Raw genomic sequence first — 21,064 nt, forward strand, 5'->3', positions numbered from 1 at the left:
GGTCCACTTGAATTATCCATTTCTCTTCTTTTATGTACTTTGGTTTTTGTTATTCGAAAGATTTGTTTTTTTTTTCTTTCTCTTTACTAATATGCATATCATTTAAACATAATTTAATCATACCACTTGAATCTAGCAGCATATTGAGGAAAGAGGATTCTGATTCGAAACATATCATTAGGTCTGGTATTTCATCACTAATGGATAAGGGTATCTGATCTTAGTTGTTCAAATAAAAAGGGTTAATAAAAAGAAAATAATATTTGTATCCAATGATAAAAGTTAGATGTAAAGTTAAAAATAGCAATGCAAACATAATATAATAGTGGATCTATTTCTAAAAACGGTTAAATAATTTTCGTTATGGGACTAATTATTTTTTGTTACGGGACTAATTATTTTTCGTAATTATTTTTTACGATAGAGGACAAAACTTATTCTTTGTTACGGGACTAATTCTTTTTCCGTAACATATATATTTTTTTATATGGGATTGTCCAAATAATTAAGTGGAGATTCGAGTTTAAATTTTTGATTAAGATTTTCATAACAATTTGGAATTATGAAATATTGATTTTGTCTTATTTCCATTTTCTTAATTTTTTCTTCATGATTGTTGTTTACCTATTTTCTCAACTTTTTTTTAATTTACGTGACTCAAGAAAAAAAAAATAACTACGTTGTTATTTCTCTAGAATCTAAAAAAAATAACAAATATATAAAAATTCAAGAAATGAACATGAGTGTAGGAGACACATTTCGATTACAAATGAAACTGAACTTGACCAAAGAGAAAAAAGTAAGGCATGAAGAGTAAGACATAACTAATATGATTTTGAGTTAACCTCTAAGGTATTTCTAAACCCAAAAGGTAATTATAGACAAGTTACATGGCCTTGTTCATGTTCAAGGGCTAGGCAAACTAGATTTATAAGACCAGTCATCAGCAAGTCTCTTCTATATATATCAGATTTACGTTGCAAACTAAAGGTGGCATTAACCATCGAGTTTTTTTGACCTTTTTATTGTTCGACCCAAATAAATATACAATCGGTGTAAAGGACCTTAAAAGTTAAATAAAATGTTTAGTGTACACAATTCACCTGAACTAAGTTACAAATTGCTAAGTGATTAAGATTTCCCTAACCTAAAATACACGTGGTGTTAAGATTTATATAAGTTTTGCGTAGGTTTCAAATTCTATGTTTGTAACCTAAACTTTTTTTATTATCTATGAAATATTTACAATTTAGCAAAAACAATCGAATAAGATACACGTTGCATTAAGTGATTCGCTTAGTTGTGAATGATAAATGTTTTTTTCTAACATTGGGCTTTGGAAAATTTTATTAATAAATATTAGGGGAGAGTTAACTTCACTCATTGCATTTTTTTTTTCTTTTGGGAAAAGTCTTCACTCACTGCATAAGATATATGTATTGGAAGAAAGAGAGCGAGAGTTGAATTGTACAAAATGTTTTTCGTTTTTTGGCCGTAATGTGTAAAATAAATTGTCATCAGTTAAATAAAGAAAACAAGAACAATAAATGATCCAAATTTTATCATTGTTTCTACAAATAAATGACAAACATAAAGCCATTTCGTGCACACACTCTTAAAATTATTATATTCCATTAAGCAAAATTTTCCATACACATATATATGCTTTTTTTTTTTGTTTTGTTACTCGTATCTTTCCATTATAATATTCGAGAAGATACGTAGACGTATTATTGAGCGAACAAAATAATGCTATTTTTCCTTTTATAAATCTAACTTTTGATGACTATAAGAAGGACCATTTGCCATTTGGTTTTGTATGCTCAAACAAGTAACTCTTAGTCGTTCACGAAACATCTCATATATATCTAGAGAGAGAAACAAAACAATATATAGAGAATCTATATAGAATCATATAAGTGGTACATACCTCTCAAATCGAGGAAGAAAATGAAAGGAGGAAAGATGGATAAATTGAAGCCAATAATAGCAATCATATCACTCCAATTTGGATATGCAGGCATGTACATCATTACTATGGTCTCCTTCAAGCATGGCATGAACCATTGGATCCTTGCTACTTACCGACATGTCGTCGCCACAATTGTCATAGCTCCTTTTGCTCTCATTCTCGAGAGGTATGTATGTTAAATGATGTGTATGCATGCTTGTGTTGGTTCTTATATCTAGAGCCATGGTAGCTATTTATAAATGTAAGTGTCTCTGTATTAATTCATCGCATACTTTTTCAGGAAAATAAGGCCTAAGATGACATGGCCATTGTTCCTTAGGATTCTTGCCCTTGGATTCCTAGAGTAAGCTCCTCATACATATATCTTATCCCCTTTTCATGTCCATATATATATGCAAACACACATACACACACACATAAATATACGTGTATATATATATAGATATAAATTTATACGATGTTGGGGGTTTTCTATTTTATAAAGAATAATTCTTATTTTGCATTCCAAATATTTGAGGGTTTTGAGGACCTAAGATGAATGAAACAAAATGAGACTTTGATACATTTTCCCTGATAAAATGTGTCGTAAATTTATGAAATGATTAGAGATAATTAACGATTTCTTTTTAATTTATGAAATAACCAAAAATAATCACACAAAAGTACAAATTTCACCAATATAAAAATTGAAAGTTTTTAGAAATCGATTAATAATAAACTATTTTTTTTTTAATAAAAAATTTAAAATTTATTCGAAAAAACTGTATTACATCAGATGCAGCGTTTGCGTTAAGAATTTCTTAGATACAAACAAACAAGGATCAAAATAAAGATTTAATGTGTAGAGCTTCATTAGCGGGAACCAAACCAGAGTAATAAACTATTTCGATATAAGAATTAATTCAATAATTTTAACAAATCTTTTCATATCGATGAATCCTTAAATCATATAAAGGTAAAATATACCATATAAAAGAATATTATATACGAAGAATCTATACGAAAAGATTCTAGTCGTTTGGCAAAAATAAAAAAAGATTCTAGTCGTGAATATTCTTGATTAGATCATCACCCATTGCCGTCTTCTCATAGCTTTGTTTTCCTTTATCTTTTAATTTAACTTGAAGAGAATGATAACGAAAAAAAAAGAAAGAATATGATTGGTTAAGCAGAAGATGATGCAACATTAAAGCATATGATTAATAAATTTGTAAATGTTGGTTGTTTGTCTATTCAGACCACTTTTGGACCAGAACTTGTACTACATAGGAATGAAAGCCACGTCAGCAACGTATAGTTCTGCCTTTGTTAATGCACTTCCCGCCATTACCTTCATAATGGCTGTCATTTTCAGGTAAGTTTGCTTCTAATTACCAAAGACCAATCATATTAATCATTCTCTATATTTTTTACGTCATAATTTTATAGTTATTAATTCAAAAATTGCTTAAATTTTATTAGGATAGAAACTGTAAATTTGAAGAAGACACGAAGTCTTGCAAAAGTGATTGGAACAGCAATAACTGTGGGAGGAGCAATGGTTATGACGTTGTACAAAGGTCCAGCCATTGAGCTCTTTAAGACTGCTCATAGCTCTTTACACGGCGGCTCCTCGGGCACCTCCTCCGAGACCACTGATCAGAATTGGGTTACCGGAACTCTAGCGGTTATGGGTAGTATCACCACTTGGGCAGGTTTCTTCATTCTACAAGTAAGCAAACATTAGTTACTTATATTCCAAATTGGTGTGTTTACATTAATTAGTAAATGTGTTATACCATACTATTATAGTTATTCTGATCACTATAACATAACAAAGAGTGGTACCAAATCTCCATTTTGACTAGGCCTAGGCAAAATAGCCAAACCCGAAGAACCAAACCGAACCCGACCCGAAAAACCCGATCTGAATTCGAACCCAAAACTTTAAAATACCCGAACGGATCCTAAACTTCAAAACCCGAACCCGATCCGAACCTAAATACTCGATCAAGTACCCGAACATATCCGAAATATATATACATAGAAAATAATTCATTAGTAATAATCACATTTACAACAACTTAAATGTCTAAAATATTTGGATTCTAAAATATATATACATAAAACATTTACAATAGAAAATTTTGAGTTTTGGATACTCCGGGTTTACCCGAATCCGAACCCGAAAAACCCGATCCGAATCCGAACCGAACCCGAAGTCTTAAAATACCCGAACGGATCTTAGATTTCTAAATCCGAAAAACCCGATCCGAACCCGAACCGAATACCCGAACGCCCATGCCTAATTTTGACTACAAAGTGGCAATAGAAAAAAAACATATATAATTTACAAATTAGTCTATGCTTTAAGATAAGATTTTACATGGTACTAAGATTGAAATATTTTCAGTCGTTCACGTTGAAAAAATATCCGGCTGAGCTTTCGCTAGTGATGTGGATTTGTGCCATGGGAACGGTCTTAAACACCATCGCTTCGCTCATAATGGTGCGCGACGTAAGCGCATGGAAAGTCGGTATGGACTCGGGCACACTTGCGGCTGTTTACTCCGTAAGTACTTTTGACCGTTTACTACTAAACCAATCTTTTTATAATCATGGTCATAACTCACAAGTGTTAAGTACTTAATATCAGGGAGTGGTTTGTTCGGGTATGGCGTATTACATACAAAGCATTGTGATTAGGGAACGAGGTCCGGTTTTTACGACATCGTTTAGTCCTATGTGCATGATCATCACTGCTTTCCTCGGCGTGTTAGTTTTGGCTGAAAAGATTCACCTTGGAAGGTAAATATACATTATAGAATTAATGATATTCTAATCATATACAACTTACACGGCTATGATCAATAGTACAAACAACTATATTGCATTCATTAGGTAACTAATTAGTTGTTTAATTTTGTATATTGCAGTATAATCGGGGCGATTTTTATCGTCTTCGGGCTATATAGCGTTGTGTGGGGGAAAGCTAAGGACGAAGTGATATCGGTGGAAGAGAAAATAGGAATGCAGGAGCTGCCGATCACCAACACATCGACAAAAGTGGAGGGTGGTGGTATTACCAGTGAAGTAAACGAAGGTGTGACTAACAATACCCAAGTGTAACCCCAATAAAGCAATTAAGAGAAATTTTTGAAGACCAAATTTCCAAGAAAGGAAATTTGTTTGTCTTTCTTGTTTGTTTTATGCTGTTTACATTTTCAAGTTATCTGTGTTGATTCAACTATATAACGAATGTTGTATATTTTCTGTAATTGTCGAATATCACGGAAGTTGAAGAAATTTCAATTTGGTAATTTTTGTTTTTGTTTGAATTTACAATATATGCACCAAAAAAGACGGTTTTACAATAAATATTGCAACATTAAGCCGATAAATTTTGAAAACATAATAGACCAAAACGTATAACATATAACTAGTTTAATTTGAAATAAATGTCGATCGTTAGACGCCAAATATAAGATTATTGTTGATAAGTATCTTTCAAAACCTATGAACATGAAAAAGTTAGTTGAAATTGTGATTACGAAATATTTAGGAAGATTTACAAGTTAAAGTTCAAGAAATGTTAGGACTAGAACATATTATTCATGAAGGTCAAATTTAGGTTGAGAGAGATTAAGAATTTAGTAGCCGAAATAGTCTATCAAGAAGCATTTGTTATTCGATCTATGTTAACGATTACGAGTTTCCTCGTTGTAACTCAATTTTGTGTGTAGTTAATGTATGATATATTTGTCGTGAATTATTCGATCAAAGACGGAATTGGAAAATGAGTTAGGGCCAAATGAAGCAAACATATTGGGGAAAAAACTGACAAAATCATATCCCTTCTAAATTTCAGATGAAAACTAATTCAGTGTTATAATGCAAGCCTTAAAATTCATATCCTAATGTCATAAATATGATTAGCACATTAAAAAGGTACAAAATATCACCACTCTACAACAGTACATAGTGAAACTAGGCTACATTACAAACAACCAACGATCTTACAATTATTCGCTTTCTTCTTCACCACCATCCTCTGCAACCAAACCAAAATAACCATCAGTGTTTAAAAACACCTTCTGCTGAAATTTGATGTAAACAATTTACAGAAGACGAGTTAGATTCCTACCAGTTTTTAGTTCTCCTTCGTTTTGACTTCCCTCTCCGCCATCTTCACTACCTCCCTCGTCTTCTTCCTCCTCTTCTTCTTCTACTACTACTTCTTCATCCTCATCCTCTTCATTCTCAGAATCTTCTGAATCATCGCTCTCGCTTTCTTCTGCTTTTATCGGCTTTGGAGGAGGTACAAAACTTGCGCTGGATCTTCTCCTTGAACTCGACACAATGTTGCTTGTATCAATACCCTCAAGCTCCTTTGTTCTTTCTTTTCTTTTCTTGACTTCCTTGATCTCTGTCACCAGGTAAAACCATCAACAATTTTATCATCCGCATATTTTTCGCTCTAGAATATCTTGAAGGCGTCTACGCTTTCCTGCAGGTAGAGGAGACTTCTTAAATGTAAAGCATTACCTTTCTCTGAAGGATTTGCAGACAACCCTTCTTTGGCGAGTAACTCCTTAAGTTCTTTAATCAGAATTTCCTCGCGTTTCTCCTCAGGAGCCTGCTTGGCTTTCCTGTAAACCGATGGAGAAATACTGCCAAGAAAGACAAACAATCAAGAGCCTGGAGTATAAACTAACGCAGCTTTTTAAAGATCTACCGGTTTGATTAAAAAACCTCATTCCACAAGATTTGATGATCGATTTAAGGTGCTCAACACGCTTCCCATAGCCAGTCGTTGGAGTTTCCGGTTTCTGCAGTTAAAAGAACAGAAACCAAACGATGTAAATTGTGCTGTTTTAAAAGGATTCGAGATAGGAACTACCAAAAAGCTGCTATACCTTTACAGATTTTTCTGAAGATGGTGCCTTTTCTCCTGCGTCACTGTCGCTCTGTGAATCTGTTTGTTTTGTCTTCTTTGCAGAGGCAGGTTTCTCCTTTTCACGTTTCCGCTTTCCGGTTCCCTCTGACTTTGATAATTTTCTTTTCTCCGCCATCTTCTTTTTTACAGCTACTTCCTTGTCCTCCTCCTCGTCTTCACCATCTGAATCAAACATTTCTTCACTGTCTGAGTTTTTAGCTGGTGTGCTCTTGACCTTCTTAGATACTGGTTTCCTCTGAGCCTTAGTTGAAGATTGTGTAGCTTCATGAGCTTGTAGTATCTAATTAGCCAAGAAAAGTTATAAGAAGACTGTGCCTTACAGTTATAACTTATAAGATACATAGTCAATTATAATTACTCACTTCATCTAGTTCTCCATTAATGAATTTCTTGTAGGGGTCAAGAGAATACTTCTCTAATTTAAGATCTTGCTCCAAAAGTCGACGAAGTAAACCCATTGTAATTTTCCTGAAACAGAACAAGCGATTTTTAAACCAAGAAACTTTTATTTCCCAAACTGAATCAAAACAAACAACTAACACAAATCCTAAACATATCGAAAAAGGCATCGAAGCAAGGACTTTAGAAAAGAAGACATAGATTTGGCTTACTCTGAATTAGCCTTAATATAAGAAGACCTTTTACGAAGGGCTTTCTTTATATCACTCTGCAGGACCTCTTTGTCCTCATCCTTTGTTTGCTCAGCAACAGATTTGGACGTGTTTTCTTCTGTCAGAAGTCCCATCACAGGAGAATCTTTTGTTTTCTCATCATCACCAGTCATATCTTCCTTACCATCTTTTTTCGTCGTGTGCTCTTTAGATAACTCTGCTGCTTCTTTCACTGGAGTTACATCATCTTTCTTCTCAGTTTCTAGAGAATTTTCTGAAGTTTCATCATTCTCAGCACCTGCTAAGCACTGTTATCACCAAGAAAACATATCGAGGCATAATTAGTCAGCTGCAAGTAGTAACATATTTTCTCTATTTCATGCAAAACTTGGCATTAACTATATAGCAAAGGATACCTGAACCAAATGTTGCTTAACAAAGCTCTTATGCACATCCAAAGCATGTTTCTCCAATTTCAGATCCTCCTCCAGCAACCTCCGCACACCTTCAAAGGTGAAGTTGCTGCAAAAAGCAAATTCCAGATGATTCTGCTTTCCATAAATCTTTCTATGCAATTATCAGAAAACCTTTAAACCATTAACCCTACAAACATTCTTTTCTATGCAAATCTTAGTCTCATATACTAAATGAAACGGAACCATTACAGCCCTCGTATCTCCACAAAATCAAACTCTGAATCATCACCAAACCAATCTTATACAAGCCTAGCCTACCATGGACAGTTAATACTACACAAACATTGCAATTTACAGACCTAGATTATTAATTTTCTTCGTTTCAACCCTATTTTCGCCAAATTTAACAAACATCAAAGACTACAAAACCTAGTTTCTACACAGAATCCAATTCTAAATCATCACCAAAACAATCTTATACAAACCTAGCACACCATAGACACTAAATGCTACTCAAACATCTCAATTCACAGACCTAGATTCTCACTTTCTTCGTTTCAACAATATTTCACCAAATTCAACAAACATCACAAACCATAAAACCTAGTTTTCCCACAGAATCCAACTCTAAATCATCACCAAACCAATCTTATACAAACCTAGCCAAGCATAAACAATGAATACTACTCAAACATCTCAATTCGCAAACCTAGGTTATCATTTCTTCGTTTCAACAATATTTCACCAAATTCAACAAACAACACAGACCATAAAACCTAGTTAATCCACAAAATCAAACTCTTAATCATCATCACCAAACAATTCTTATACAAACCTAGCCAACCATAGACAATGAATACTCCTCGAACCACTCAATTTACAGACCTAGAAATTATCATTTCTTCGTTTCGCCAAATTCAACTTCCGTGAAATCGAAGCGAACAGAGATGAAGAAAGTAACGATTCTTACTCTGCTTTATCTCTGAGGTAGGTTACTCGGGACTGCATAGCCGCGAGAATCTGTGACTCGATATCTGTTTTTGGTGGTGTTGTTGCTTCACCGTCCTTCAAATCAATCTTGTCGCCGGAGATCTCCATAGCCGAAGTCGTCGTCGAGTCGCCGTCAGACATTTCTCTCAGAAGAAGGGCAAGTCCAGTGGTAATCTCTGTGATATACACTCGTCAGTGGGATGGGCATTCGGGTAAGCGGGTCGGGTTCGGTTAAAACCCGATCGGTTACAGATTTTTCGGGTAGAAAAGTTTAGAACCCAGGTGGATAAATCTAAAATATCGGTTCGATTTCGGTTCGCATCTAATCGGGTTCGGATTAGTTTGGGTATAGATTTTTGGGCCCTATTTTGGAACTTCGGGTAAATATCCGGATTTTTGAGTAAAATTTCAGGTTTTAGGTAAAATTTAGATTTTCAATTAAAATATTCGGGTATTTTTAGTTTTGGGTTCGGGTTTGATTTTTCGGATAGAAGAATTTAAGACCTAATAGAATAAATCTTCGAATTCAGATTCGGTTTTAGATCCAACTTTTCGGGCCAATTTCGATTCGGGTTGTTGGTTTCGGGTTTTTTTCCCAGCCCTACTCATCACTTCTTCAGTCTGGGACGCGAGGACGTCCAACAGGCTAAAATTAGCGGAACCAGATGAGGACAAGGACGTAAAATTATATAGTTTATTTGTTTGTTAATCAGCTTAATATAACTCTATACCCAACCAGAACTATAATAACCTTGTATCCAGACAGACTTTTCAATTGCCTCCTTCAACGAACACTTTCATCGCAGAGAAGAAGAAACCAGATTCTTCTCCTTCTCTCTTTCTCTCTTCCTCCAATGGCGAAACTAACAACAGACTCTCCTCTCTGCCGGAAAATCGTCCGTTCTTTCTTAAATTTTCTTGATTCCGGTAATCACCACCAATCACGTTTCTCGATTTTCATTTCTGTTTTGATTTAGAGATATTTAGGGTTTTTAAATCTTCTTCTATGTATTTTGTTGTTGTTATTGTAGTTGAGGTTGCTCCAGGTGTTGACGAAGAAGGTCTTGAGGTTGCTAGAGAATGTTTAAGAGAAGCTTTTAAACTTAATTCAGATTCTTCAAGAGATGATGATGATGATAGCTTTAAACCTATTTCACTTGTTAATTTGTTTACTTCATTGGACAACAATGAAACCATACCACCACCACCACCACCACCTGTTGCTGCTACTACTCAGGATCCTAGTTCCTCCGGTTCTCATGTCTCCGTGGATACGTGTAAAGAGCCTAGTTTTACTGGTAAGTAATGGTTTGTTTCGTGTTTATTGGACCAATGTGAGTGGTGGATAGAGTAATGGAACTTATTATTGTGGGATTGTGCTGGTTTTAGGGACTTCTAGAGATGAACTGTTTGGTCAACTCTTTGGTGCGCTTGAGAAAGTACGGTATTTTAGGAATACACCTGATGGAGATGATGATCCTGCTCAGCTGGAGAAAGCTACAAGGATATTTCATGATTGTGTCAATGTAGGTTTGATTTTCTTTGACGGTTTTACTTCTTCTGTTGGTTATGAGTTTGGTTATAAGTTTTGTGTTTGTGTATCAGGAAATGGAAAAGTCTGGATGTCAGACGTTTGATGTGAATAGCTTGGCGGAAACACTCAAGTGTCAAGGTACTTGTGATTGCTTGTAGTCCCTTTCTTCGAAATCGTTGGAACTTCTTCCTTGTTCTTTAGTTGTTACAAGCCTATGTTAGAATGAGATCGATGAAGGTTTGTTTTTTGGGTGCTTGTAACCTCTATGTGACATTCTCTGCCTTTTAGGTAACAAAGCTATGCAGTCCAATCTTTATCTTGAGGCAGTCGAGCTTTATTCTTTTGCAATTGCACTGACGGATAAGAACGCTGTTTTCTACTGCAACAGGTGAGTGATAAGTCTGTAATTTGATTAATATCGAAACTGAGTTTGTAGCTCTTTGGTGGTCTTCCTGCATAATATGAATTTGATGCGCTTAGTTATTTTTTCACTTGTTATCAGGGCTGCTGCATATACACAGATCAACATGTGCTCAGAAGCAATCAAGGACTGTCTTAAATCCATTGAGATTGATCCAAATTATAGTAAGGCGTATAGTCGTCTTGGGTTAGCATATTATGCTCAAGGAAAATATGCCGAGGCTATCGAGAAAGGTTTCAAGAAAGGTATGTATATCTTCTTAGAATTAGTCAGAAATTACCATATTCCTTTATGAGGATTGATTGCTTAAGAATAGAGCTAGAACTTTGCTTCTTCAAGTTAGCTAGCATTTATTCTGCCTAACCTTTTTCATCACACTCATGGCAGCTTTGCTGTTGGATCCGCATAACGAATCTGTGAAAGAAAATATCAGGGTTGGTATTTTTTTATACATTTCTCCTATTTAAAGGATCGTTCTGTAACTTACATGAGAGTCTGATATTGACATGGTGTGTATCACAGGTGGCTGAACAGAAAATTAGAGAAGAACAACAACGACAGAGACGTAGCCAGGTATTGAAATGTCTGACCAGTCATCTCATGTAGCGTAAATAAGTCGAGAGACGAAAGGAACTAATGTTTTGTGGTGTTGTGAACAGCAGAACACGAGCACGTTTTACACTCAAGAGCCAGAAATGGGAGGAGGCCAGGGAATACCATCTCAGTTCTCAATGCCTGTAAACCCTGATTTGATGAGCATGTTCATGAACATGGCGGGAAACACATTCCCGGGAAATCATTCTCGCAATAACGAGGGAGGAGCAGGTGGAGATGGTACCAGAAATGGTGCAGATGAGCCTGAGATACATGTAGGCGGAAATATCAACATAGATCTCGGAGGCACAGAGCAAATGCCGGAAGATTTATCGGGTGCATTACGATCAATGATGCAGATGTTTGGAGGATCAATGGGAGGCACTGGTAACAATAATCCTCAAGATTCTAATGGTGCACAAGGAAGACCATCTGGGAATTAACCTTGGAATCATTGTTTTATTGGTTTTTGAGTTTGTGCCACAAAAACTTTGTTAGGTTTTGAATTTTAACGTGTAGTGAAAGTAACATGTTATTATAAAATGATGATGGAAGACTAATGGCTTCTTGTTGATAAAATGTTTTACATTACACTTGAAATACAGTATTTGAATTGTTGTACACAGCTTTTCGACAATAAAATTGGTAAACACCAATTATGAATTTGAGCAAGAAACATAAGGCAAATTGTTGTTACTACTATACAACTGAAAAGCCAAACCAACCTTATCAAAACAGTACCAAGCCGATAACAAACACTTCATCGAAGATCTAAATCCGAAACTCCGAAGAAGATTTAGAATATCGGCGGGTATATACAGTAGTAGAAGAAGCACTCACAGCAAAGCGACCGCAGAAGAAGGTTGAAGCGAGCGGATTCTGATATCGTACTTCGTAACACTACCAATCCTAGGCGATGTCGGATCCGAGTTTTGTGTAACAAGTGCATACTCAGGAGCCTTCTCCTGAGAAGCATTGCCGATATAATTATTACATTTGCGACATAGAAGCTTCGTTCTGTGTCGAAACAAACCCCAAGAGTATCTAGAGAAGTGAGGCATGCATTGGAACTCATCGACCTGACTGAATCTTCCCTCGTCGATGTTGAAGAAAGATATGATCCCACTCTTCATGGATTTACCGTACTTTGATCCGATTGTCGATGTGATTCGATTCGTGGAGCTCAGGTTTAGTTCATACCCACAAGATCCACAACTACAAGAAAGTTCAAAAGATATTTGTTCAGTCTAAGTTATTATCTAAAAAGAACACAACACCAACAAACTAAAGATCAATCAACATAACAATCCTTTATCTAAGTAACAAAACTAATCTAAGTAACAAAACGAGCTCTATGACAAGACAAGACTACAAATTAGTCATCGAATTATAGACAAGACAAGACAACAACTAAGTATAATCATCACCTACCAATTCACATAACAATAATCATCATCATCATCAACAAATTAACAAATTCATGATTCACATGTGCCTTATTAAAATGATGAACCAAGCTAAATACACAATTACTCCAAAATCAACTATCAAAACCCTAAATAAAAAAAACCTAGACTACCTTTGAGATTCAATACAACAATCAAATCAAATTGATTACTAATTCCTTATTCACATGATTACTCTGCTTCCAAATTAGTCACCGAATGATGAACCAAACTAAATAAAGAACAAAGATTTATCTTTTCACAGTTACACAGAAACAAGGGTTCTGTCTCAATACAGATTTTTACTAAATTCAGAAAAAAAAACAAGAACCATTAGCTTCATTTTCTTACTACAATTACTAAAATAAGAACCCTAAGCCACAAGATTCAGTAAATTGACGTGTAAGCAAAAGATACCTGTAATTAACATGTCTCATGGAAGAAGAAGAAGAAGAAGAAGAGAAAGATGGCGAATAGAATTGGTTGCCACCAAAACGGCCGTCGTTAACACCCACCGACGCTGATCTCTCCATAGTCGCGGAGATCACTCAACAACGCCGCAAATGGTAATAATAATTTATCGATGTTGGGATCGAAGAGAGGATAAAAGATTCGATTAGGTTGATGAAGAAGAACGTGTCCCAATCGATGCGGGTGACTTTGACTACTTCTTCCCCAACGAGGCCACGACCAATGTCGTGGTCGCAGTTTCTAGTAACGATCGAATTCGAAGCAGTAAGAGGAGATCTCTTTTTTTTTTTTTGGGTTAGATTCAAATGCATTTATGACCTAAATGTATTTTAGTTTTTGACCTTTGACTGCTGACGTGGATTTTTTAAGAATAAAACATTTCAACAGTTTTCCCGTAAACAATAAAATGTATAAAAATATTAATTGTTGGTAAGATTTTTTTAATATTAGGTATAGTGGAGGAGAATTTTCAAAAAAAAAAAAATATATATATGTATATTATAAAAGAGAATTAAAAAAAAGTAATGATGAATGATGTAAGTTATCATGATTACTTTAAAGCTATTTTAATTTCTATGCTCAGTCGAACCGAAAATAAAAGAAGTAAGCATGATAAGTTAGAAATTAGCTTCTCTCTTGTGTGACATATTTTTGTACCAAAAATATCCCTATAACCCGGAGTAAACGATAACTAATTGTAGCGTAGCTGTTTAAGCATTTAACGCCGTAGAGATTTACGAAGATTCACTCGCCGATTTTGGAAACATAAAATATATTGGGGGAAAATATTGTGATCATTACAAATATATTTCGAGTTGCGGGAATATCAGCCATATACATTGGGTTATCCTATTTATTACCGTTGTACTAACTTCAACCAACAAAAAACTAGCAGACTAACAACTTAAATTTCCGATAATTTTAATGCAAGCAAAAGCTAGGAACCCAGAAAATTCAAAGCAGAGACGTAAAAGTAAAAGATCCAAGTATTTTGTAACTGATAGTTAAATGTTTGGAAGCTACTTTTTTTACCTTAGGGTTTGCAAGATTATAATAGAAACCGATAACTAACTTGTTATTTCTGAAACTATTTCAGGTACAAATGGCGTTCGTGGTGAGATTGATACCTGGGGAGTGGAAAAGAGATGAAAACGGAATTTTCGAACACATCTCGCATGTAGATGGGTTTGAATTCGGAGTCCGACTGCGTGAGAGAGATAGTTTTGCGAAGATTGTTATGGCGGGAAAAGATAGATTAGCGTTAGGGCCAGATGACGATATCGAGTTAACGTACCAGTGGCCACAGTGGATGCTCGGTCCTGATTGGAAACGAGCGAACCCAATTGACATATTGGATGACGAAGATACGACACTGTTCGTGGCTATTAGGGCATATCTGGATGAAGTGCATCTGCTAGTGAAGATTATACGAGGTGGAAATGTTCGAAACGTTAATAGTTACCGCAGTAACATGGATCTAAGCGGTTTGAGTTCGAAAGAAATATCGGATAAATACTAAAATTGTGCGGAAACAAGAGCTGTATGGGGTACCGCGTTAACCAGAATGCTGTTGCGTAACCTCTCGGGTAAACCTCAAAACCACGTTAATGATAATATTTAAGTTATCAAATAAGTTGGATATCTGTTAATAATATTTAGATTTCAGGAGACGGACAAGATATAGCAACCATGGGGGACACCAACGACGTCGGCATACGTAAAGAGATTGAATAACACAACCCGTATGGAGGTGTCATCATAAGGGAAAACACGGAGATTGCAGCGGAGACTAGCGAGACGCCATCGAAAGTACCACAACCAGGGGCAATTACAAGTTTGAAAGGCAAAGAGAAGGTTATAGATGACGATGAGAGAGAAAAAGATCGTTTATTCGAGGTGTGGAGAACAAATCAACAAGAAGCAATGTTGCGTGAAATGTGTTCAAGAGAAATGTCGCTAAAAGGGAGTCAACCGAGTGAAACAAACGGATGCGATAAAGAGAAGACAGCGAGAGCACTAGACTTCGGAAGTACATATCATGCAAACGACAATGAAATTGAAAATTTGCATTTGACCCTTGTAGGGGCAGAATCGCAAGCTGTTGGACCACAAATAGTCGCATTGTCTTCAAGTGATTCAACCTTCGGGACGCCAACTTCGATATCAACGAGCGTTTCTTTCTGCAGCGAAGACCTAATGGATGATACTGACTCTTCCGACAGCCTTAGCGTATCGGTGATAGGTTTGTTAACAAATAACATGTTTGGTAACTGATAAGTTTTTAAACTGTTACTCGCATTTATCGACTAACGTGTTTCGTAATGTAGGTGATGAGACTCTGTCCCACTTTTATTCTGACGCCGATGGCCCACTCATTGAAAATCCTCAACCCATCACCATGAGGGATAAAGGAAAAGATATCATGATAGAGAATGCCTTACCGAGTGAAGTTGTTGGATTGGTCTCCAATACCTCAAGAGTATTGGAGATGTAGAGAAATGCAATGACCGTAAAGGATATAGCGGTTGCGACGGTCTTGTATGACCGAGATGCTCCGCCATATTTTGACGATCAAGGGAAGGAAGGTAAAAAAAAAAATCAACTTGCTAAATATATTGTTAGATAGCTACAACTGTTGTTATCGTCAGGAAAGCAAGAAGTTAAAAGTATATCTATATATTATCATACATATAGAAGAGTATGTGTTTATCGTTAGCGACAGATAACAACATTAATAAAAGAAAACTTTATCTTCAACTTTCTATATCTCTCTAGTAATAATATTATCGAATGCATTAACATATCGTTAACGCCTGATTCGTTGATTGACTTGCAGATGCCCTTCAGCGAGCCCTGAAGGATGCTGATTACGAGGGGGGTGACATTTACATCAGCCGCATTTTTAAGAATAAAGAGGATTGTTCAACTAAGCTCGCTATTCATGCGATCCGGAGGAAGTTCCATTTCATTTACGTAAAGTCCGGGCCAAATGTTGTGGCGGCTGTGTGCGTCAGCCATACATGTCCATGGTGGGTTTATGCAACTAAGCTGCCAGATAGTGATACGTTCGAGGTTAGGAGCACGACTTCAACACACACGTGTAGCGTGGATGCTAAAGGGGACTTCCACAAGCAAGCATCAACGGCTGTGATTGGGAAGTTGATGGGAACTAAATACATAGGAGTGGGCCGTGGACCTCGACCTAATGAGCTTAGAAGAATGTTACGCCAAGAGTTTAACCTCAACGTCTCTTATTGGAAGGCATGGAGGACAAGAGAAATAGCGATGGACAATGCAATGGGGTCTGCTATGGGGAGTTACGCTCTAAACCAACCATACTTTAAGCTGCTTTTGGAGACAAATCCCAACTCACTTGTGGCAATGGAAACTGAAAAGGATGCTTCAGGGGTAGAGAGATTCAAGTACTTGTTTTTTACCCTTCATGCCTGTGTTCTAGGCTATCCTTACATGAGGAAGGTGATAGTTATCGACGGTACACACCTACGGGGACGATATGGGGGATGTTTAGTTGCAGCTAGTGCGCAAGACGCCAATTTCCAAATATTCCCCATTGCATTTGGAATAGTAAACAGCGAGAACGATGAGGCGTGGACTTGGTTCATGACTAAGCTGACGGAAGCTATTCCAGATGATCCCGAGTTGGTGTTTATGTCAGATAGGCATTCCTCTATTTATGCCAGCATCCGCAAGGTATGGAATTAATCTCTATGTTATCCGATAATGTGGGGTTTACCATCAGGCTTTTTATGTTTACATAAGCCTTTTTGTACTGTAACAGGTTTACCCCATGTCATCACATGCTGCTTGCATCGTCCACCTCAAGAGAAACATTGAGGCATACTTTAAAGTCGAACAGTTAAGTGCCTTGGTATCAAGTGCAGCTAGAGCTTATCGGCTAACTGACTTCAACAAGATTTTTGCTGAAATTAAGGCTACGCATGGATCGTGCGCTGAGTACCTGGAAAGTATAGGGTTCGAACATTGGACCAGGTCACATTTTGTTGGGAATCGGTACAACTTCATGACGAGTAATATTGTCGAGTCGCTAAACAATGTTTTAACGGCAGCCCGAGATTATCCGGTAATCTCAATCTTAGAATCTATCCAGACAACCCTCGTATCATGGTTTGCGTTTCGTAGGCAGGCAGCCCAGTTAGAAGACAATATCTTGCCGCCTAAAGTACATAACATGGTTATCGAGAATTTTGAGAAGGGGGCGGGTTTTGTTGTGATAAAGATTGGGGATGGTCTCTATGAGGTTAGAGACAAAAGAGGCGGAGGGTTTGTAGTTAACCTATTGGAGAGAACATGTACATGCAGAGAGTTTAAGCTTCTAACGATTCCTTGCTCTCACGCAATAGTGGCGGCCATACAAGAAGGACTCCGAGTGGACACACTGGTTGGGGTTCATCACACCACGCCACAGCTACGGTTGTGTTACCAAGCCCTAATAATGCCGGTGCCTGACACGGAGACTCTTACTCCGTCACCAAACGATGTAGGGGGGGGAGAACTGGCTCCACCGTATGTTTCAAGGCCTCCGGGAAGACCAAGGAAGCGATGTGAAAGCTTTAAATTATTGAACGCTAATCAGGATATCTGATATACAATAACTATACAATAATAACTTCTGTTACTTTTGTAAAAGACTTCAAGGAAAAGATGTTCGCGCTGCAAGTCGTTGGGCCATAACAGGGTAACCTGCAATGGACCAATAACGGTAAGAATTATAATATCGCGATTACATATATGTTACTTGATATTTAAAGGGTGGAATTGTACTGCAGGAGACATAAGAGAAGGGGAGGATCACGTTTTTTTGCGCTGAAAGTTGTGGGATGGATGTTGCCAGGATTAACAGAATCTGGCATGGCGATGTGAAATAAATAATACGGGGGAAGGGTTCAGAAAATTTTCATTGTACATGCGTATGACATCTGTTCCCTAAATGTAAAATTATCGGTACGAATCCAACTATCATGAAGTAATGTTTCATATAATGGCAGTATGTGGTATGTTTTTGTTTACTGAGTTATCTCTGACTTTAACCTACTAACTAAAGAAGATAATACTAACCGGAAAAAATCGCATCGAAATGATATCGTGATACAAATCATGATAATCTATTAACTTTAGTTGATAAGCCTAATGTCGCGAAAATAATGTAACGCCTGTCATTGGTATAATCACGATGTTGGTACTCCTAAAAGAAGACAAGGACACCTAGTGGGTCGAGTTATTAAGGACATCAATCAGAATAATCATAACGCGTGTTATCTGATAACAAAAAAAAAACATAAATATGTACTTGTCCCCATACCGGGATAGATTCACTAGTGAATATTAACATAAATTTATTGCCCGGCTTTGTAGGAGTTGCAATCAAAGCAATAAACACCCGAGTTGTTTTTACAAAAAAGTAAAACAGCTATATTGTATAACTGATAATAATAACATTACCTATACGCTGAATGTTACATATCTTCGGACCGAATCAAGTAAAAGGTTCGCTTTTTTAAATATATATCAGTATATTCATGTATCGGCTAATTTACGTATCCGAGTTGATAAGAATATTTATAATTGTCACAACGTCTAATTGTCCCCAGATAGATATTACTTCGGTTTGGTTCATGAAGCCGACAAAGAAACAGTGACCCAGTCACAATGAAACCAAACCAAGCCGTACAGCTACAAATATAACCCGATAATTGCCGTGAGTATTCCAGGGTTATAATCCCCCAAATTAAAAACAGAAGAACCCTAATTTGGAACCAGAACCCGAAATTTGGAACCAAAATTCTTCGACAAAGGATGAGCAGTCTATCATCAAGTTCGACTGGATCTACAGGGCCGCGGGGTAAAGGTAAAGTTGTAGGAATACCGAAAATATGTTGGTGCGGGGAAGGAGTCGTGTCACTCATTTCAAAATCGGTTCCGAATCCTTGCCGGACATATTATCGGTGTGATTTTGCTGCAAAAAATAGGGTAAATGCTGCTAATCTTGTTCATCTGATTATTCTATTTCTTCAATTGCCATGTTTAATTCGCTGTTAATTTGGAAAATCTATGTTAATACCTAGCTAAGAAACGACGACCACACTTTTAAATTGGTTGACGAAGCTTTGCTCAATGAGATAGAGACATTGACAGCAAAGACACGAGACATTGAGCAAGAGCTGAAAGATCTTCGGGGACAGAGGTCCGAGTTCGAAAAGATGGTTTACGAGAACGTGGAAATGAAGATAGAAAAAGAAGTGCTTACGAAAGTGGAAGAAGCTGTGTCTCAAACGAAAGCGAGCAGTAAGAGGTTGATGATTGTGATGGTGTTAGGGTGTATGATCATACTTGGATACACCAAACTTAAAGGGGAAGTAGTGTAGAATAATATTTACACTTTGTTGTAGTAGTCAGCGGGATAATATTGTGTCTGCTAACCTTCGCTCTAGTAGAATAATATAGGGACTATAGTGTATCTGCTAACGCTGCAATATAGACCAACGGTTGGAGTGAGATAAAATCTCGAGAACTTGTTATTAAGATAAACGTTAGTAATTAAAATGTATTTGAAATCGACGTTGATAATGTAAGATAACAACAAAGTTAGCTAGTAACCTTTACGCTGAAAAGGGATAATATAGTATCTACTACCGCAATCCTAATGCAACGATCCGAGTCTGGTCAAAATCCACGAATTTTAAAAACAATGAGTAACAATGATAACAACAATGTTAGCGAGAAAATCTCTAATATGGAATAATATTGGGATAATAGTTAATCTGCTAACGCGAGTCGAATGCAACGATGATAAATATCCCACAATGCTTACCGAGATACTGCAACACTAACCATTTAAATCGGCTAATCTAATATCAGATAACTTATTATTATCTACTACCGCAATCTTAATGCAACGATCCAAGGCTGGTCAAAATCCACGAATTTTAACAACAATGAGAAGCAATGATAACAAAAACGTTAGCGAGGAAAATCTCTAATATAGATTAATATTGGAATAATAGTATCTCTGCTAACGCGAGTCGAATGCAACGATGATAAATATCCCACAATGCAACGATACTGCAAAACTAACCATATATTATTAACTTAGTAGATAACTTATTATTAAGTAAATACAAACGTTAGCTGCTAACAATATCGAGGTACACGACGTAAACAAAACAGAATCGGATAACTAGGTGTAAGACAAAAGCTAAACGCAGTTAGAAAAACGCTGGGAAACAAAAAATTGTAAAGTTGGGTGACAAAAAAGTTTGCTAGTAAAACGTTATTTAGTAATTCTGCGCTAAATCAACAATCCGAGTCTGGTAAAATCCTACAAAATGGTAATAATACATAACAATAATATTTTTTAAAAAGATATTGGATAACGTGATAACATTATATCTGATATTATTATTAGTGATACATGCGAAGACAAAATCAACGAATTGAAAAAACTATTAAAAACAGAGATAAACGACAAACGTTATCTGATAACAACGATGACAAATATACAACAATGCAACGAGAATACAACATTAAGCATTTAAAACGGCTAATCTTATATCAGATAACGTAATATTAGGTTAATAACAAAGTTATATACTAAACAATATCGAGGTGCTAAACGTACACAAACAGATTCGGATA

The 21,064-nt window shown here is 36.4% G+C and overlaps 4 protein-coding genes, 2 long non-coding RNA genes and 2 pseudogenes across 10 annotated transcripts; 5 read left to right on the plus strand and 3 right to left on the minus strand.

Annotated features, from left to right (window-relative positions):
- Nucleotides 1-1,791: 1,791 nt before the first annotated feature.
- UMAMIT17 (nodulin MtN21 /EamA-like transporter family protein) lies at nt 1,792-5,321 on the plus strand. The gene is made up of 7 exons (NM_116899.3): nt 1,792-2,138; nt 2,253-2,315; nt 3,210-3,326; nt 3,434-3,683; nt 4,365-4,523; nt 4,608-4,759; nt 4,888-5,321. Exons 1-7 carry the CDS (start codon nt 1,951-1,953, stop codon nt 5,078-5,080), a joined length of 1,122 nt encoding a protein of 373 aa, NP_192570.2. The 5' UTR covers nt 1,792-1,950; the 3' UTR covers nt 5,081-5,321.
- A 411-nt stretch (nt 5,322-5,732) lies between these two features.
- AT4G08310 (DNA ligase) lies at nt 5,733-9,254 on the minus strand. The gene is made up of 9 exons (NM_116900.5): nt 8,906-9,254; nt 7,936-8,041; nt 7,520-7,827; nt 7,271-7,376; nt 6,868-7,188; nt 6,704-6,780; nt 6,497-6,621; nt 6,096-6,377; nt 5,733-6,002 (listed from the first exon to the last, which is right to left on the minus strand). The coding sequence occupies exons 1-9, from the start codon at nt 9,064-9,066 to the stop codon at nt 5,974-5,976; spliced, it is 1,515 nt and encodes a 504-aa protein (NP_192571.1). The 5' UTR covers nt 9,067-9,254; the 3' UTR covers nt 5,733-5,973.
- A 312-nt stretch (nt 9,255-9,566) lies between these two features.
- TPR8 (Tetratricopeptide repeat (TPR)-like superfamily protein) lies at nt 9,567-12,127 on the plus strand. 2 transcript variants are annotated; one of them, NM_116901.4, is made up of 9 exons: nt 9,567-9,852; nt 9,957-10,223; nt 10,315-10,451; nt 10,531-10,597; nt 10,748-10,847; nt 10,962-11,125; nt 11,268-11,314; nt 11,403-11,453; nt 11,543-12,127. In NM_116901.4, exons 1-9 carry the CDS (start codon nt 9,780-9,782, stop codon nt 11,915-11,917), a joined length of 1,281 nt encoding a protein of 426 aa, NP_192572.2. In that variant the 5' UTR covers nt 9,567-9,779; the 3' UTR covers nt 11,918-12,127. The 2 variants fall into 2 exon arrangements, with proteins under 2 accessions (NP_192572.2, NP_001031594.1); NM_001036517.3 differs by having other exon boundaries at nt 9,662-9,852; nt 11,540-12,127.
- On the minus strand, nt 11,615-11,886 carry AT4G05395. Its single transcript, NR_141867.1, has one exon. It is a non-coding gene; the product is annotated as an other RNA (long non-coding RNA).
- On the minus strand, nt 12,047-13,705 carry AT4G08330 (uncharacterized protein). Of its 2 annotated transcripts, none has more exons than NM_116902.3 (2): nt 13,337-13,631; nt 12,047-12,689 (listed from the first exon to the last, which is right to left on the minus strand). In NM_116902.3, the coding sequence occupies exons 1-2, from the start codon at nt 13,450-13,452 to the stop codon at nt 12,311-12,313; spliced, it is 495 nt and encodes a 164-aa protein (NP_192573.1). In that variant the 5' UTR covers nt 13,453-13,631; the 3' UTR covers nt 12,047-12,310. The 2 variants fall into 2 exon arrangements, with proteins under 2 accessions (NP_192573.1, NP_001190689.1); NM_001203760.2 differs by having other exon boundaries at nt 12,128-12,656; nt 13,337-13,705.
- On the plus strand, nt 12,684-13,320 carry AT4G05405. Its single transcript, NR_141868.1, has one exon. It is a non-coding gene; the product is annotated as an other RNA (long non-coding RNA).
- A 787-nt stretch (nt 13,706-14,492) lies between the features above and the next one.
- Nucleotides 14,493-18,014, plus strand: AT4G08333 (annotated as a pseudogene; the record flags this gene model as incomplete). The annotated part of the gene is made up of 1 exon: nt 14,493-18,014.
- Nucleotides 18,015-19,225: 1,211 nt separating this feature from the next.
- AT4G08336 lies at nt 19,226-19,794 on the plus strand (annotated as a pseudogene; the record flags this gene model as incomplete). Its single annotated transcript has 2 exons — nt 19,226-19,399; nt 19,495-19,794.
- Nucleotides 19,795-21,064: the final 1,270 nt, after the last annotated feature.

Source organism: Arabidopsis thaliana, chromosome 4 (assembly GCF_000001735.4).
Source record: "Arabidopsis thaliana chromosome 4, partial sequence".
NCBI lineage: Eukaryota > Viridiplantae > Streptophyta > Magnoliopsida > Brassicales > Brassicaceae > Arabidopsis > Arabidopsis thaliana.

Bases quoted from the DNA above. Each gene is read 5' to 3' on its own strand.
- UMAMIT17 (NM_116899.3), top strand. From the start codon at position 1,951: ATGAAAGGAGGAAAGATGGATAAATTGAAGCCAATAATAGCAATCATA. The intron at 2,139-2,252 runs GTATGTATGTTA...ATACTTTTTCAG, and splicing joins TTTGCTCTCATTCTCGAGAG to GAAAATAAGGCCTAAGATGA. The intron at 3,327-3,433 runs GTAAGTTTGCTT...AAATTTTATTAG, and splicing joins ATAATGGCTGTCATTTTCAG to GATAGAAACTGTAAATTTGA.
- AT4G08310 (NM_116900.5), bottom strand. From the start codon at position 9,066: ATGTCTGACGGCGACTCGACGACGACTTCGGCTATGGAGATCTCCGGC. The intron at 8,042-8,905 runs GTAAGAATCGTT...TGCTTTTTGCAG, and splicing joins TACCTCAGAGATAAAGCAGA to CAACTTCACCTTTGAAGGTG. The intron at 7,828-7,935 runs GTATCCTTTGCT...TGGTGATAACAG, and splicing joins TTAAGCAACATTTGGTTCAG to TGCTTAGCAGGTGCTGAGAA.
- TPR8 (NM_001036517.3), top strand. From the start codon at position 9,780: ATGGCGAAACTAACAACAGACTCTCCTCTCTGCCGGAAAATCGTCCGT. The intron at 10,848-10,961 runs GTGAGTGATAAG...ACTTGTTATCAG, and splicing joins GCTGTTTTCTACTGCAACAG to GGCTGCTGCATATACACAGA. The intron at 11,454-11,539 runs GTATTGAAATGT...TGTTGTGAACAG, and splicing joins AACGACAGAGACGTAGCCAG to CAGAACACGAGCACGTTTTA.
- AT4G08330 (NM_116902.3), bottom strand. From the start codon at position 13,452: ATGGAGAGATCAGCGTCGGTGGGTGTTAACGACGGCCGTTTTGGTGGC. The intron at 12,690-13,336 runs GTATCTTTTGCT...ACTTTCTTGTAG, and splicing joins ATGAGACATGTTAATTACAG to TTGTGGATCTTGTGGGTATG.